This window comes from Dasypus novemcinctus, chromosome 3, assembly GCF_030445035.2.
Source record: "Dasypus novemcinctus isolate mDasNov1 chromosome 3, mDasNov1.1.hap2, whole genome shotgun sequence".
NCBI lineage: Eukaryota > Metazoa > Chordata > Mammalia > Cingulata > Dasypodidae > Dasypus > Dasypus novemcinctus.
Window position 1 is genome coordinate 140,145,321 of NC_080675.1, and position 18,676 is coordinate 140,163,996.

Sequence of the window (18,676 nt, forward strand, 5' to 3'; positions counted from 1 at the left end):
GTTACCTTTAATACCCATATTTCTACCGACAGTCTCTTCAAAGTAATATAGGCTTTTTCTATCAAGAACCTTACAATTTTTTTCTGCCTCTACCCATTACCAAAGCTGTTTTCACATTCCACATTTTTAGGTATTTGCCATAGCAGTATTCTACCTTTCTGAACCAAAAATTGGTTTTGATTTCTTGGCTGCTAAAAGAAATACCATACAATGGGTTGGCTTAACAAGAAGAATTTATTGGCTCATGATTTAGAGTCTAGAAGGTTTGTTTCCTCTGGAAGTTGCTATCTTCTGGCTGGCCAGCAATCTTTGGGGTTCCCTGGCTTTTCCATCAGTTGGCAATGGACGTGGTGGTTATCTTCTCCTTTCTTTCCCGGGTTCCACTGACTTCCAGTTTCTGGTTGCTCCCTGTAGCTTTTTTTTCTGACTTTTTAACTCTGCTTATAAAGAGTTCCAGTAGTCCAGCTTAAAGCCCAGACCGATTCAGTTGGCCACACTTTAACTGCAATCTACTACAATGTTATACTTTTTTTTTTTTTTTTTTAATAAAAGGATGTAGACACTGAGGAAGGAATGAAAGAAATTGCCTTGCCACTGTACATACAGGGCAACACCTACTACAGTGATGAAAGGCAAAGTTTTATGATATTTTTCTTTTTTAATACTCCAATTTATTTTTTACTTTTAGTTTTTCTAAATTAGGATGCATTCTATATCTAATCTTTAAACCTATCATTACTATTTCATTTCCCTACTGATTGAATTTGGCAATATATTAGGCTTCATTTTTGAAGAAGTTTTGGACCATAGAGGCGTTCAATTATGGCCGGGGAGGAACACTGGTGTGGGGTGTTGTTGATGGGAGACACATGGTTGGGAGTCCTCCAGGGCATGTATACAGGGTATATAAAAATGTTTGGATATTCGTTGGGTATTTTCCTAGTATTTAAGAGTTACAAACAACAACTGAGGAGTGCTGAATTCCTAGCCAGGGGAGTTCTGTCACATTCCCCCAGTGGAACAGCAACAATCCCCCAAGTAAAAGGGCAAAGACCAGTGAAGAAGGATGGTCCAATGATGAGCCCTTGATATTGATGACTATGCTTATGAGCCTGTGAGCCTGAAATTTCAAATAGGCCTAGAGCTGCAGGGTGCCTAAGAGTTACCTCCTGAGAGTCTCTATGTTGCTCAAATGTGGCCACTCTGTAATTCAAACTCAGCATGTAAATGCATTACCTTCCCCCAGTGTGGGACATGACTCCCGGGTATGAGCCTCCCTGGCACCGCAAGAGATTACTACCAATCACCAGCTGGTGATGCAACTAGAAAAAGACCTTGAAAAAAAGGGGGAAATGGTAAAGACAAATGAGTTTATATGGCTAAGAGACTTCAAAATGAGTTGGGAGGTCATCAGAAGGGTCACGTTTACGAATGTCTCAGCAGGATCCCAGAAACAGCTAAAGTAGATACAACCCCAGGTACTGGTGCTCCTGAGGACTATGGAGACACACAGGTTCTACAGTCATGGCAGATGGTTCTGGAGTTCAGTGCCTTGTCATTTGTGCTCCTGAGTGTGATGGAGTTGGACTCAGATGTGACCTTATTACACATGCCTTTTCTGTCACTTTTACTGAACCTGTGGTTGGCACTGGTGTATACTCACTGGCCATGTGCCAGCTGGGCCCTGAGCCTCAGCAGAGTTGCAACTCCTATACTCCAGTTCATTGGACTTACCCATGTCAGCTAACGGGAGGTGAAGATGGTCAACTACCACACCAGAGAACCGAGAGTGCCTACAATCGCAAGCAGCAGAATCACAGCCATCGGCAATGTGGGATCTAAGCCCCCTCTCGATTTAGAGGTGGAGTGGACATCACCATCCCAGGGTCCACAGGATGGAGGAATAAAATATGGATTAGAGTGGACTTACTGATAGAACTATTGTGACTCTAGCAATGGAAGAAATTGTATCATTGATGTGGAGACAGTGGCCATGGTAGTTGCTGAGGGAAGGGAGAGGGAAGAAGAGATGTGATGTGGGGGCATTTTCTGGACTTGGAGTTGTCCTAAATGATATTGCAGGGCCAGAAGCTGGACATTATAAAGCCTTCCATAACCCACTGAATGGACTGGGGGAAGAGTGTAAACTATAATGTAAATGATAATCCATATGGTGCAGCAGTGCTCCAAAATGTATTCACCAAATGCAATGAATGTGCCACAATGATGAAAGAGGTTGTTTATGTGGGAGGAGTGGGGTGTGTGTGTGTGGGGGGTATATGGGAACCTCTTACATTTTTTAATGTAACATTTTTTGTGATCTATGTATCTTAAAAAAAAAAAGACAATTAAAAACCAAATATATAAAAAAATAAATGTACTAAACATGGATTATATTCAGATTTATTTATCTGTTTGTTTGTACCAGGGATTGAATCCAGGACCTTGTACATGAGAAGCAGGCACTCAACCATTGAGCTATATCTGCTCCCCAATGAGAGTTGTTTTTTTTGTTTGTCTGTCTGTTTTGCTTTTAGGAGGTACTGGAGATTGAACCTGGGACCTTGTACATGGGAAGCATGTGCCCAACACCTGAGGTACATCTGCTCCTCATTTGGCTGATTTATTGCTAAATATTTTAAGGCCATTTTAGTGTAAGCTAATTTCCTGCTCCTATGTTTTATATGAGCAGATTTGTTTTCTAACTAAATTAGTCTCTTTGTCCTTTAAATATTTGTTGTATTTAAAATATGATATATAGCTAATAATTCTCTCTCTAAGATTCTTGCCATTTCAGTCACAGAAACCTTCATTGATAAATTCTCAGTCCCTCTCTTGGCATCAAGGCTTACAATTTCCAGTGGTATAAGTCACCTCTGGTCAGATGGCACCAGATACCCCTTTTAGACATCCTGTTAGTTGTTCTTAGCCCTCTCCTTAATACACTAATTTCTTGCTCTGTCTCCCATCATTAAATGAACTTTGGAAGCTGCCTTCATAGAAAGAGCATCCCTTTGGGTCTGATTGACCAACCTGTAATACTACATACACTTGTTACCTATCATCATCACCTTGACTCTCGTGTCATAATAAATGGATGTGAAAAACATCACAAGCACTTTAAAAGTCACTCAAAATATTGATGCTGAAGCATGGCCCATTACAAATTCTCATTAATTAGTGAGTGGGGTTAAGTACTGCACCCAAGTCAGATACGACTCAAGGCAGACTAATTATGTATATTATCATCAAAGAATTCACAATATTAATAATTCTAAAATAGAATGCCAAAAATCTACTTAAGTGTCTCTCTACCTGACAGTCATCTAAATAAATCTACCATTAATTTTCTTCTTTTTGTCTATGAGGGACTACTTCAACTTTTTCTTAGGACTTGGAAGTAGAAATTTAAAGGAGACCAAAGCACAATAACCAGGAAAAGGAGATAATTAAGGAAAAAAGTTGGGGACCTCCTAAAATATATATTTATCTACCTTAAATACTTTCTGAAACATGTTTTAGGTCATTAGTGATATAACACAATGGATAAAAACTTGGAGTGAGAAATTAAGACACTCTCTAGTCCAAATATGGCTTATTACTTACTGTTAAACTCAAGATTAAGTTATTTAACCTCTCAGGGTCTCAGTCTCCTTTATAATATCAGGAAGATGGTAAACATACCTATTTTATAGGGCTCTGGAAATAATTACATGCAAGTACTTGCTACAGGGTGAGACACATAGTAAGCCAACAAAAAATGTTAGTTTCTCAAATTATTTATCTTTTATTATTACTGCCATGACCCAAGTATCTTTTATATTAGATAAAAAAGTCAAAGAAACATTCTATTAAATTATTACAATTTCATATTAATATAATAAAGACTAAAATATAAAAATTTCATAAAATATAAAACATATTATATATTATGATGAATTACCTATATCAATGTTTTCTCTTCCCAGTGCCACAAGTGAGAGAAATAGTATTTCTCTGTATAAACTCCTATGGGAGGAAATAAAAGTGGGACAAATATTAGTATCCATATAGTCCATTTATTCTCTCCAAGTTTTTATGCTAATATAAGCATGAACTATTCTAACAAGTTAATAAGCAAAACATATTAAATCTGCTTAGAAGTTAAGAGAATGACTTACCGCTGTCTTTTAAAATGTGGACACTTATTCAGGGTCTCTAAAATCTGACTCATTGGACCATAAACATCATTCATTTTAATGCTTTTTACCATACTTTTCAACAGTTCCTGGTTAAATGAGTGATCACCTTTTTGCAATAAATGGACCATTGGATATTTCTGGGCTGCAAAACAACAAAAAGAGCACATGGACGAAATGCTCTGATAGAAAGGAGAAAGAAATTAAGCAGCAACTGACAGCTATTAAAGAAGTTACAAAGCATCAAAAATAAATTAAGGATAATAGGTAAAGAAAGGAACAGAAATCTAAGAATGAAGGAAGCAAAAAAGTTAAAAATAGACGACTGATGACAAAAAGAAGCCCTAAAGCTTTTTTGTTGCCTCAAATAGACAGTATCTAAAATATTGTTTCCCTTAATACAGCCAATGAAGGAAATTCTAAATCAGCAGCCTGGAATGGAAACAAAAAATAAGTGAAAAGAAGAAATTGGAACAAGCAATGTGCTGAAAGCTGAATTCTACAAAACATGACCGACCACTCTAGGACATACAAAGCACCTTTCAAAAAAAAAGAAAAAAAGAGAAGCCTTGACCTCCATAGAAGGTAGTACTAAAAACAAACTAAACACTCACTCTCAAACAAAAGAGTACGGTTTTGACCTGTAAAACAAAAAGTAGTATAGTAAAATAAAAGTCAGTTATATATTAGCTTTAGTTATTTAAAGCAAGTACAGATTATTCTCATATGATCCAAGTCAGCATTGGTGACACTTACTATGGGCATTCCAGAGAATGTACAAGGGCTGTCCTGGATCCTGATGTAATTTCATATTGTCCCATAATATTTGTATTAAAACATATTTACTGTCTTCAGACATACAGTGGCGAGGAATCTGTGTTGTGAAATAACATTCATTCATTAATGAGCCTTACATGGTAATTTTTAGTAAATATTTTGTAAAGATTCTTACTAATGTTTTTAAAAGACATGTATACCAGAGAAAAAAGAACAGAAAACAATTGATTTGTATGCATTTTACACCTCTTGAAAAAAGGACAAGATGAAATGAGAAGCTAATGACCTCTAAATCAGCAGCAGCACAGGATTTAACAAAGCACTGATTATCAGTGAGGAAAGGTAGCATGAAGGGCTGTCGGGCCCTTCTCATGATTGAGGATACACAGAAGATGAATCTAAGAGTCTCATTCTGGGTCAGCCCAAAATCCAAGTCCACAGGACCCTGTCTGAGTTAACTCTTAGTCACTTGTTTATCACTATTAAAAATCCAAAGCACGTGCAAAATAATAGACATGAAATATAAGAAGGGAGAAGGCAGCATTTCTGAACTTACAGATAGTGCAATTTAGTGGCAGTGACATCATATGAAAAACTAAAAACACTTTTAGAACAACATACCAAAAATACAAATGAATACATAAACTAATTGCCATGAAGCAAATTCAGAGTAATGAAGTTAAGAGAATGGTAGGACATGATTGTGACAACACACATTCTCCTTAAAAAAGGCTTTTGAAGGAAGCATGAGACATGAGTGGTAAAGGGACCCAGGCAAAGCTCGAATACATATTTGCCATTGAGTAGGGCTAACTCACAAACCCTTCTTCTCATTACCAGATTATTCTTGAGGTTATAACAAAAAGTCAAACTCATTTTAGAAGGAGGCTCTAAACATGACTTTACCTTACTGATAGACTGTAAAGAAGAAAAAAATTATGATGAATGCAACTAAAACAATTCTATTGATTTAATCATTCAAATGGTTATAAAAACACTTAACACGGGAAGTGGACTTGGCCCAATGGATAGGGCATCTGCCTACCACATGGGAGGTCCGCAGTCCAAACCCCAGACCTCCTTGACCCATGTGGAGCTGGCCTACGTGCAGTGCTGATGCGTGCAAGGAATGCTGTGTCAGGCAGAGGTGTCCCGCTTAAAGGAGTCCCATGCGCAAGGAGTGCGCCCCGTAAGGAGAGCAGCCCAGTGTGAAATAAAGTGCAGCCTGCCCAGGAATGGCGTCACATGCCCGGAGAGCTGACACAACAAAAAGAAACACAGATTCCTGGTGCAACGGGGGGCAGGGGGTAAATAAATAAAGCTTAAAAAAAAAAACCAAAAAAAAAAAAAAACCCACTTAATATAAAAAGAAACTTACTTTCTTATTATTAGGAATATGTGGACATTATAGTGGTGACAGTAACATTGCCTTTCAGTTAATTTTTACTCTCATACCTTTGAATACTTGTTACAATGCTCAGAAGAAAGAATCAATCCAGGTAAATTACTGGGCAAATCAAGACGTCTAAAATACCACACCAGGTTCCAAAAAACAATTGGATGATGGTCTACAAAGTCTGCCACTGTTATTGCATGATCGCCTTCATTTTCCAATAAGCTTTCAAGTTCCTTCCATACTACCAAAGGACTAAGATATGGAACAGTGATAGGATCTGGACTTGGGAGGTGCCATTCTAATTCTAAAGAATCCTGTTGAATAAATAAAAAAGCATGAATGGCAAATGCAATAATGATGATACTAAATAATTTTCTCAAATTCCTGTTAATGATTTCTACATAAGTAGAAAGGTATTATAATTATATTATGGAATCAGAGACTTCATGATAATAACATAGAGCAAATAAGGCTCATTAGTTAAAGGGAAACAAAACATATATAAATTATCATTGTACAAATTTTTAAAAATACCAAAATACATACTGTAGCTCCTTGTAAAGAAGTTGGCAGGCTGCCTGTTGGAAAGAGCTTCTGTCTTCCACTTTCTTCCTTATCCAGGGGGCCGTAAGTACTAACACTTCTGGCCATTGGAAATAACGGACATTTTGACATAGTTGTTTTTGATCTACCAGTAGGGATCTGAATACTTCGGGCACATGAATTTTCCTGTGGTTTAGATTTGCTTAGGCATTGAAAAAGAAAAAAGCATATCAATGTCTAGATTTACTCTATTTCATCTAGAAGAACAATGTTCTTCCCTAGAATCAGAGCCAGACATAGCAGAGAAAATAAAAGGAAAGATGTTACTAAGGCTTCAGTTGGAAGGATGCATTTTTAAGTAATGTCATCATGTTAAATTACTTTATTATCTGGTAATCACTTTATATTTAAACACTTAAGTTGTTAATTTTAATATTGTTTTAATTAAAAGTAAGAATTTAAAATTATGACTCTATTATTTGAAATATTAAACTTTAAATGGTCAGCTAATTTTTCTGTTATATTATCTGAAATGTGCAATGTGTATTGCTAAAATAGACAATTTCACATAATCATGGTTACCTATTTAGATCAAAATTTCCTTGAACAGATAAAACAGATGTGTCAAGACCAGAGGCTGAGGCTGAGATACAAGACTGTCTTGCCTGACTTGAAAAGGAGGATGGAAAATGCATATTTTCTGTAGATGGACTTGGCTTCAAAAAGTACCTGTAATGTGAGTCAAAATAGTTCATTTAGAAAAAAGATATTCTACAAAATATGATCCTTAAATATAAAAGGAAAAAAAGATAAAGCTTTACCTTCCTGGTCGTCTTAAATCTCTTACTTCAATATTTAGAAAAGGTAAGAAAAGATTGCCACAAAATGGGCATGTAGTATTGAGATTTGAATCATCTGCTGTCCAGCCAGCCATGATTTCTTCATCATGGACAAGACAATCACAAGTTCGACACCGAGAACAACTTGAAATAAGAACCTATGGGAGAAAACAATACTTTCTAAAACAAGTTGGTTAGTGCATATTTTGACAGGGCAACTAAGTGGACTGGAAACCTAAAACTCAGAAGGATTCAGATGTTACAAACAAAAAAACGGATTACTTTCAGTGCATTATATATTTCACTATTTCTGTTAAATTAATTCCAAAATCTTGCCTAAAATGGAAACTTGCATTTAAGTGAGCATTCCTGCCTGCCTCCACCCCCTTTAGGAGGTACTGGGGATTGAACCTACGACCTTGTACATGGGAAGCAGGAGCTCAACCACTGGCTATATCCACTCCCCAATAAGAGTTGTTTTTTCCTTCTGTTTTTATTTTGTTTTTAGGAGGTACCAGGGATTGATGTAGAACCTTGCATATGGGAAGGAGGCGCTCAACCACTTTAGTTCTATCCGCTTCTCCTCATGGTTTTTAATATTAAATCTGGTCACGTTTTATTAATGGAAAAGTAAACTCAGACATTAACACCCAAACAGGTATTTGTAATTACATTTTATAGATCAGTGTCACTAGACCAAACTGTTTCTTACTGGTTTGTCATGACAGTAGTAAAGAAATTGAGAGGAAGTTTTCAGATTGGAAATTAAAAAGATAAACAAAATACCCTGGCTCATCACTATAGACAGTTTTCTTAAGAAGTACTGCTGCAGATAACAGTAAATGCTATCATTATATTAATATTTAACTATAGAAATTCCTGAAGCCACCAGGAATTTTGAAAACTGCAGCATCAATGCTCACCATTTTTTTATCCAGTTATATGCAAATTTATTTACTTTCCAGATTTATTCAAATTAGCATGAAATAGCAATAACACTCATAAATGTATCTGGAAGCAATTTTTACATAAAATCAGCAGAAAATGTAAAAATATAAAACTATATTTTTTCTCAGTGAAATAGGATATAGGAGCATTCCCAGCAGAGATTTACATCAAATTGACACAAACAATGAAAGATATGATGGAAGAGGTTGACAATATATGCTAAAATTGCTCCCTGAACCATCACCAAGAAAAGTTTGCCTTCATAGCAAAATTGACTTTAAGTGTTTAAAAAGTAAAATAAAAATTCAAAGACAGTACATATACCAAGGGATAAAGAAAAAATGCTGAAAATGAAATTATGTTTACATGTTGGCAAATCTCAAAGTGAACATGAAACTGTGCTAGCAGGGATAAAGTATTATGACTTCAATAATTTGAAATAATGGATATTCAGATATTGGATTTTGTTTATTCAGATGCGATATAAATTCTGAGATTTTCAGGTGTTCTAAATCATACACTATGGTGAATGAAACTCCATCAGTTTAAGAAGAAATGCTACAAGGTATTTTAATTTTTATTACTATCTAGTACCATCAATATTTAAGAAGTGTGAATTATGAAGATATACTTTTGAGTTAAATTGTACCTCCATTGCATAGTTCTGGAAGATATTTATATTACTTGTGTTGCAGGAAGATGCCACTTCTGATTTCCCTGGTAAGGCAAACTTTGACAGAGATCCTGTTAATTATTTAAAAAAGAGGAAAACCATTAAATTAATGCGAAAGTAGATAAGAATCTTTCACTTTCATAAATACTCTGATAAAATGTCAACCTGTTCTATTCAAAATATTAAAGGTAATTTAAGAGAAAAAACACATAATGAAAAAATTTTTTCAGTGCATGCCTTTTAAAAAAACCCCCACTGTGTTTTTCTTTCTTTTTTCTTTTTAAGGAAGTACGAGGGATCGAACCGGGGTCCTCCTACATGGGAAGCATGCACTTAAACCACTGAGCTACAGTACTCCCTTCAGTGCATGCCTTTTTTTTTTTTTAAACAAATCAATTTTATTGATACATATTAATAAAGCATACAATTCATCCAAAGTGTACAATCAATGGTATTTGGTATAATCACATAGTTGTGCATTTATCACTTCAATCATTATTAGAGCATTTTCATTATTTCGATAATAATAATAAAAAAACCTGAGGGAAATTGAGAAAATTCTTCACCTTTCAGTCTGTTTCCCCTGCTACACATAGCTGCTATTTCTGGCAGTGTATGCCCTTTTGATTTCATTACAAACCTAAGGCCATGTACTCTAATTCTACACATCCCCACATGCTAGGTAAGTTCATTACATACTTACGAAGCACTAGCTAGAAAGCATTCCAGTTTTTATGTATTTACTATTGTACTGTTTCTAACTTTCCATGCTTAAAATACAGGCCAGTGTTTAGTTCTAATGTTTAAAAAGTATAAAATTGCCGATCTTATTTGGAATCATGAAAATTTTAATTTAGATCAATGACTTAGAAGGGTCTTTTAAGATCTGGTACGGTAATCTTGCTATTAAACACTAGGGAAGTAGTTCCCAAATATATTCTCTTTAAAAAAAATCTGGTTGCATCATCTTTTTTTTTGGTGTGTTGCTTTGCTGCGCACGGGGGCCAGTGCCTCTCTGCCCTCTGCGCTGATCTGGGATGCCTTTTTTTCTTTTTTTACCAGGAGGTCCCAGGGATTAAACCCGGGTCCTCCATATGGTAAAGGGGAACTCAATTGCTTCAGCCACAGCTGTTTTCCCCAAGTATATTCTTAAGAGCAATGAGATATTTATTAGTAGGTATTAAAACCACCACCATCACCACAAAAATGTGAAGGGAGTTCTGTGGTTAAATCAATTATTGAGAATAGCCGTATTTCAGTAGTGAAATTGGAGATAATCTGTAACTTCTCTATACTTTTTTTCTCTTATTCCTGAATTTTATGAATGAGCACTGATATTTTTATAAAGTTGAAAAAAGTAATGGTGTAAACTAACAGCTGACAAGAAATAGAGTGTAAGAAAACATGTTAAACAACATCAGAGGGATGCAATCAACATAATTCATACTAATGTTCTCATTGCTTCAAGAAATAAATGACAAGGAAAAAAAAAAGGATAACCCTACAACTACAACTGGTCCCAGTCCCTGCCACAAGGAGATGCTGGAGAGAAGCAGAGAGAGAGAAAAACTAAAGTCTGATAATCTATAAGATGCTTAGAGTTGGTGGTAACTCAAGTTCCTCCCTTGAGTAGCTTTGCCACGAACCTTGTATAATTCCTTTCTGCTATAGCTAGTTCAAAATCTATGTTTCTTACCAAGATAGCCTTGACTAATATAATCACTTATGAGGGCAGCCTTCCTTTTGTATCTAAGAATCTATATAGCACAAGAAAGAACATTAATTTCCAGGCTGTGAGTTGTTTTATTTGATTAGTGCAATAAACTGTTTTTCTTTTTTTAAAAAATCTTATTTTTAAAAAGATTTTATTTTTATTTATTCCCCCCCCATTGTTTGCACTTGCTGTCTGCTTGTCTTCTCTTTATTTAGGAGGCACCAGCAACTGTGCCTCCCATGTGGGACCTCCATGTGGGAGGCAGGCATCTAACTTGCTGTGTCTCTCGTTGTGTTTCCTCACTGTGTCTCTTGGTTGTGTCATTTTACTGCGTTACCATGCTGCACCAGCCCATTGCGTCAGCTTGCTGTTTTGCTCCTCTTCTTTAGGAGGCACCAGGAACTGAACCCAGGACCTCCCATGGGGTAGGGAGAAGCCCAGTTTCTTGAGCCACATTCGCTTCCCGTGTTTTTTATTTATTTATAAGGAAGAAAGGAGGGGGAACAAAGATTAAGACACTTAACAGGCACATCAACCAAATGTAATATATATGGACCTTGTCTGGATCCCAAGTTGAAGAGAAAACCTATAAAAAGATATTTACAGGAAACGGACTTTGGCCCAGTGGTTAGGCCGTCTGTCTACCACATGGGAGGTCCGCGGTTCAAGCCCCGGGCCTCCTTGACCCGTGTGGAGCTGGCCCATGCACAGTGCTGATGCGCGCAAGGAGTGCCGTGCCACACAGGGGTGTCCCCCGCGTAGGGGAGCCCCACGAGCAAGGAGTGCACCCATAAGGAGAGCCGCCCAATGCAAAGGAGGGAACAGCCCGCCGAAGAATGGCGCCACCCACACTTCCCGTGCCGCTGACGACAACAGAAGCAGACAAAGAAACAAGATGCAGCAAAAAGACACAGAAAACAGACAACCAGGGGAGGGGAGGGGACTTAAATAAATAAAAATAATAAATCTTAAAAAAAAAAAAAAGATATTTACAAGATAATTGTGAAAATCCAAAATTAAGTGAATATTTGCTATTATAAGGTATTATATGATAAATATAAACTTTTTAAAGTATGATAATAGAAGAGTATGATTTAAAAAAATGAATCTTTCAGAAAAGATATATACTGTATGAGTCTATACAATCTTCAAAAATAGCCAAACTAATCTATGATGTTAAAAGTTAAGTAATGTTTACATATGAAAGGAATAGTAACTAGATGGAGGCATGAGAAGGGGTTCTGGAAGCTATTAATGTTTTTTTTTTTTTTAAGATTTTTAATTTATCCTCCCCCCCCTATCCATTCCCCTCGTTGTGTGCCCTCTGTGTCCATTCACAGTGTGTTCTTTCTGTGTCTGCTTGTATTCTCATTAGGTGGCTCTGGGAACTGATCCTGGGACCTTCCAGAGTGGGAGAGAGGCGATTACTCTCTTGTGCCACCTCAACTCCCTGTTCTGCTACGTCTTCTTATTTTCTCTCCTCTGTGATGCGTCATCTTGCTGTGCCAGCTTTCCACGTCAGCCAGCACTCCTGTGTGGGGTGGCTTTCCTGCCCTGGGCAGCATTCTACACAGGATGGCACTCCTGTGTAGGCTGGCACTCCATGTGGGCCAGCTCGCCACATGGGCCAGCTTGACCTCACCAGGAGGCCCTGGGCATTGAATCCTGGACCTCCTGTATGGTAGATGGGAGCCCAACTGGTTGAGTCACATCTGTTTCCCAATGTTCTGTTTCTTGATCTGAATGCCAGTTACTCAGGTGTGCTAAATTTCTGAAATGTATTTACATACATAAAGGGCATACACTATGGTATACTTTAATAAAACATTAAACATAAAAAGTTCTTATATTTTAGAGATACAATTGAAATATTAATGGATAAAGTCATTTGTTGTCTGCAATTTACTTTTTTATAAAACTTTTTATTTTGAAATACATTCACTAACTTAATAGGACTATAACAAAAATACTAGAAATCCCATAGCGAGAATTCCAACATCCTCTGTCCTGCAGCTATCCAGATCCACCAAATTTTTTTCTTTTTAGGAGATACCAGAGATTGAACCCAGGACCGTGTACATGGGAAGCAGGAGCTCGACCACTGAGCTATATCTCCTCCCAACTGAGAGTTACTTTTTTCGTTTAAGGAAGTACCAGGGATTGAACCTGGGACTATGTACATGGGAAGTAAGTGCTCAACCACTTGAGCTACATTTGATCCCCTTGATCCACCAATTTTAACCATCTGTCACATTTGCTATATCACTCTACCTATCTAACATTCTATTAATCCATCTATCTGTGTGTCTGTCTATATATTTATCAATCCGTTTTCTTCATACTTGCATGTAGGTGTATACATCATGCTCCTTGAACATTTAATACTGCCAAAAACGTGTCCTAAGAACAAGGATATTAATTTATGTATCTACCTTAAGTGCAGTTATCAAATTCGAGAGAATTTTTTAGTTAACTTTTTATGTAGATCACATAAAAAGAGAGAACTAATATTGATATAAAGCTTTTGGTCTGTATTTCATTTTTTTCATATGTGTCTGCAATTTACTTCTAAATAATCAAAGGGGGAAGGAAAAAATATTGACAATAGAAGAGAGGAATAGATCAAAAAAAGAAAAATCATTTGTTGATATTACTAAAGTGGAGTAAAGGTTACATTTGAGTTCATTATGTTATTCTGTCTACTTTCATAAGTGTATGAAAGTTTCGAATAGAAGCTTTATAAAAGAGCAAAGGGGCAAATGAAAAAAATTATATTGGACATATCCCTCACTCCATATAGTAGGAAAAATAGCAACTAGCAGCATGTTTTGTATGACCTTGACCTAAGAATGATTTTTACTTTTTAAAGGGTTGTTTAAAAAAATAAGACCAAAGAAAAAAATAAAAGAATGTGGTAGAGATGAATGTAGTCCACAAAACCTAAAAATATTTACTATTAACCCTTTGTAAAAAAGTTTGCTGACCCCAGAAAACGTTAACTATAAACCAGATTAAGTATCAGAGGAAAACATAGGTGAATTCCTTTGTAAGTTAGGAAATAAGAAACTTGTAAAAATAATGATTCAAATCCAGAAACAATAGGGGAAAAAGACTTAAATTTGATGACATTAAACGAAAACCTTTGGTATGGAAAAACAAACAACACACCTTGACAAACCCGGAAAAAGCATTTGTAATTTATGTGACAAAGAATTAATTTTTTAGGAAAAAAAAAGCTAAAATGGAAGGGAGGAAAAAAAGGAACAATTGAAAAGTAGGCAAAGGGCAGTTGACAGAAAAAAGAAGTACAAAGTGTCTTTAAATACATAAAAACACACTCAACTTCATTTTTAAGAGAAATATAATTAAAACGAAACTGATATTATTGTGGAATAATGAAAATGCTCTAATAATAACCGAAGTGATGAATGTACAACTACGTAACAATACCAAATACTACTGACTGTACACACTGGATGGATTATACACTTTATGAATATGTATCAATAAAATTGATTTAAAAAAGAAAATGAGGCAAAGTAAAGTAAAATACAGACAGCTTCCCTTCCAACAAGGGCTAAGGCACAATGGGTGAGCCCCAGGGGGAGCCCAGTTCTCAGAATTTAGAGCCAAGAACTTTGGATTTTTTTTTTTTGAGGTTTCGGCTCCCAGAGCTAGAATGTGGGAAGCTGGCACTCAACCACTGAGCTACACCAGCAACCTGAGTTGGTTTTTTCGTTCATTTTCTTGTTTATGTTGTTAGGAGGTACTGCAGATGGAAACCATGACATTGTATATTGGAAGTAGGTACTCAACCACATGATCTACATCTACTTCCCTGGATTTTAATGAAGGTTATTAACAGGTTTGCTTGCATACCTAATCAAGGAGTATATTTTATACAGAAAAGTTCTGTGCAAATGCTACTATGGAGAAAAATATTTACAGATATTGGAAATTTTAAGTATCATGTATCTGTCTTTCAGAAATGGTCTATGGCCCCAAGGATTTAAGATGGAAAACATGTTTTCATTGTATAAAATTAATAATTCCCCAAAAGAAGAGATCATAACAATAAATAATAACATTAGGAACTTCTTACCATTTCACCAGCCAAAGAAAAGAGAAAATAATCAGTCATTTACATCTTCAATACGATAGAGGGCAAAGTACATTTGGATAGGGGCCAGGTACCCCAAATTTTGGCCTGGAGAGTACAATTTGCTAACTCTATGATTTAATATAATTAACTTTTTGGAAAAGAATTTCTTCAGAAAAAAGGGGTAAGATAACATGATCTCTAGTCCCTCCCAGGTCTAGTAGTCTAGCATTCCAATATTCTTTGTTTCTGTCCTACCTACTATACAAATCACTTAACCTAGAGAACTATTTAGTTGCTGTGGTTTGGCAACCCGGTTGCTAACATGTAATAGGTTAACCAGAACCTTTATAAAACATATGAAAATAGTGTAACAGATTTTTCTATAACACTACTACTTTTCTTCAGTACTGATTCCACCAATACAGACTAATCCAATGTCAGGAGCAATCAGCTTTCCTTCTAACAAAAGATAAAAATTTTAACACACTGCCCCACCTTTCCTTCATTTCCTATTTTTCAATTATGTTTAAAATTATTTTTTCAAAATAAATATCTAAACTGTTTTTCTAGGTTAAATAATTTTATCTTTGTAGCTATGAAACTGTTCTTTCATGTCTTGTTACTATGGTAAAAATAAATATAGTTGGTAAAAAATTTTGAAAGAATTTATAAGGCTTTTTAGCATTTTTCCAAAATAAAGGCATTTAAAATAAAAATTATACAAACCAGCTTTTTATTACTCAAATTTAACAATTTATGAAAAAATTTAAACAATTTATATCTTCCCCTCAAAAAAGCATTCTGCTTTTACAATCTTTGCTGGCAGCGCATTTTGGTGGTATAGAAAATAACACAAACACTCCATGTAACTCTGTTAGAATGTACAAAGATATGGTGAAGTCTGAGTCACTGCAGTGAATTATGAAAAAATATTCTTTAATTTTAAGGGTTATTGAAGTTGTACAGTCAGGCTTACAGCATAAACAGCAAATGAATACCTGTATTGTTTGGAAATGTTTGGAAATGAATAGAAATGGTGACAGCACATGATAGGGTTTGTAATTAGTGCTAATACGAGGGTAGGATAGTGGCTGAAAGGGAAAGTCTAAGGATATGTATATCACTAGATAGAAGGGTGAAAAATTGAAACATGGAATTATATAGCAAACCCTCTTGTGAAAAATGAATATGATTAATAGTACATATATAGGAATAGTTTTCTCTGAAACAGAACAAATACACTTATGCAATAGGAGGTTAATATGAGGGAGATATCTGGGCAAAAATACAACCAAAACAAACTATGGATAGTAGTGTACAGCAATATATTAATCATCTTCCATTAATGGTTAAATAAAGATAAAGGAAGCATGCTGAGTACAAGAAACTAGACAAAAAGTAATACATATTGTTTGACTCCATCAATACAAAATATAAACGCAAATAAATTAGAGAGGTGGAAATTTATTAGCAGTTTTGTATGTCAGGAGACAGCGAGATGAGAGGTGACTAGGGTTTTTTAGTATTTGTTTTTGTTTTTTGTTGGTTTTTTTTTTTTTTTTGAGTAATGAAAATGCTCTCATATTGATTGAGGTGATGAACACACAACTCTGATTATACCAAATGCACTGATTGTACACTGTAGATGAATTGTATGGTTTATGATGATATGTTTCGATAAAACTGATTAAAAAAAAAAAAGAAAAACAACAACACAACAACAACAACAAAAAAGCCTAAACTGAAATACATTTCTCACCTATCAAGACTGGCAAAAATCCAAGTCTGCCAACATATTTTGTTGACAAGGCTGTGGGAAATAGGGACTCTCATATGCTGCTGGTGAGAATACAAAATAGTACACCTGGGGAAAGGGACCTGGTGATATCACTTCAACATATAATCTTGAAGTATCTCTCAAAGATATAATATGACATATATGCATTGTAGCATTATTTGCAATAGCCAAAGATAGGAAATGTAATGCTCATCAACTGGGCAGTGACTAAAATAAACTATGATACATCCACACAATGATGAATTGTAATACAGACCAATGTAAAAATGAATGAGGGACATTCCTATACAATGATTATAAATGATCTTCAAGATATATAAGTGAAAAAAGCAAGAGGCAGGAGAGTATTGACAGTATCTGAGTAAGAAGGGTAGAAAGTAATGAGATTTTTTATATATATATATTATATATATGAATATACGTATATATACATGTATTTTTAAAAAGCAGTAACAAACCAAAAACTTATAAAAATGGTTATCTCTAGGGACAGGGAGAAAACAAGATGAGTAGGTGGGAATGGAAGCTAGATTTCTCTGAAAGTATACTCATTTTATTGTTTTGATTTTGGAGATATATAAATCTTACACAATTTAAAAAAAATTAAGTCATGAGGTGAAAAAAGTAAAGATACTACAAAACACATGAAAATACAAATCAAATACAGTATGACAGAACTGTTAGACAAACCTTCTAAAGAGGAAGAACTTTCCAGGCTTGTTTGGCTGAGATCAATTCCCTTAGTCCCAAAAGTGGCACTGCTCTCTTGGGAGATAGCGGCACCTTCCAACTCATGGCAGATATCTTCATCTGTTAAAGAGGTAGATTCAGAATCTTGGACTCCCACTGAAGAAAGACTGGTACGATCAGAACTTTGATCCTAAGAACATAATTATAATCTTAATTTCTTTTATATTAATTTTTTAAAAAGTTACTTCTAAGACAGAGGAAACACCCATCATCTAACTACTTAGATGATCAGTTGTTAATAACATATTTAGAACAAGAGAAAACAATTTTACAATGGCACACTAATTTGGACAAACATACCCTAAAGAGATTTTTTTTTTTTTTTTTTTTTTTTTAGGTATACTGGGGCTAGGGGTTAAACTTGGGACTTCGCACAGGAGAAGCTGGTGCTCAACCACTGAGTTATACCTGCTACCTGAAGATCAATTTTTAAGAAAACATTTTTTAGTTCTAGTAAAACATATACCCATTAGTAAGATAAACTTACTGACTTCATTTATTGTAATTTTACTTACAAATCCCAGCCCAGGATTATACCATTTGCAATAATTTTCTTCTTTTCCATATTATCTAGGTTTCAAAGATATATATATTTCCAGTTTTCATTTTGAGAATATTGAAGTAAAAGTTAATTTTTTTCTGGGTTTGCAAGTAACATATGAGAAATCTTATATGTGAATGCAGTTAAATGTGGGAAATTTTAGGTTGTATGTTACTAAAATAAGATAAAAAACAACATAGGACTGTACAACACAGTGAACACTATTGTAAATATTGGACTTTAGTTAATAATAAAATTGTAAAAATGTCCTTTCCTGAATTGTCTTAAATTCATGAGGTTTATCAACTTTGCTAAAGAAATAATAGTATATGAGAAAATCTGGTAGATACAAATTTTTATATGAAGAAAAAAATATTTAACACCCATAATTCCATTATCCAGAAAACATAACTTATC

The 18,676-nt window shown here is 35.2% G+C and overlaps 1 protein-coding gene across 7 annotated transcripts in view; it reads right to left on the reverse strand.

Moving 5' to 3' along the window:
- DENND4A (DENN domain containing 4A) overlaps positions 1-18,676 on the reverse strand; it is a 179,597-nt gene that overhangs the window by 11,597 nt on the left and 149,324 nt on the right. For 4 of the 7 annotated variants that reach the window (XM_058294365.1, XM_058294362.1, XM_058294361.1 and 1 more), the window contains 9 exons: positions 17,659-17,848; positions 9,331-9,425; positions 7,716-7,891; positions 7,477-7,623; positions 6,898-7,096; positions 6,411-6,665; positions 4,935-5,052; positions 4,161-4,323; positions 3,944-4,008 (listed from right to left, as the gene is read on the reverse strand). In XM_058294365.1, the coding sequence (XP_058150348.1) occupies positions 3,944-4,008; positions 4,161-4,323; positions 4,935-5,052; positions 6,411-6,665; positions 6,898-7,096; positions 7,477-7,623; positions 7,716-7,891; positions 9,331-9,425; positions 17,659-17,848 (1,408 nt within the window). Of the gene's footprint in view, positions 1-3,943; positions 4,009-4,160; positions 4,324-4,792; positions 4,820-4,934; positions 5,053-6,410; positions 6,666-6,897; positions 7,097-7,476; positions 7,624-7,715; positions 7,892-9,330; positions 9,426-17,658; positions 17,849-18,676 lie in introns of all 7 variants that reach the window. The other 3 variants (XM_058294364.1, XM_058294360.1, XM_058294359.1) reach the window with 1 other exon arrangement.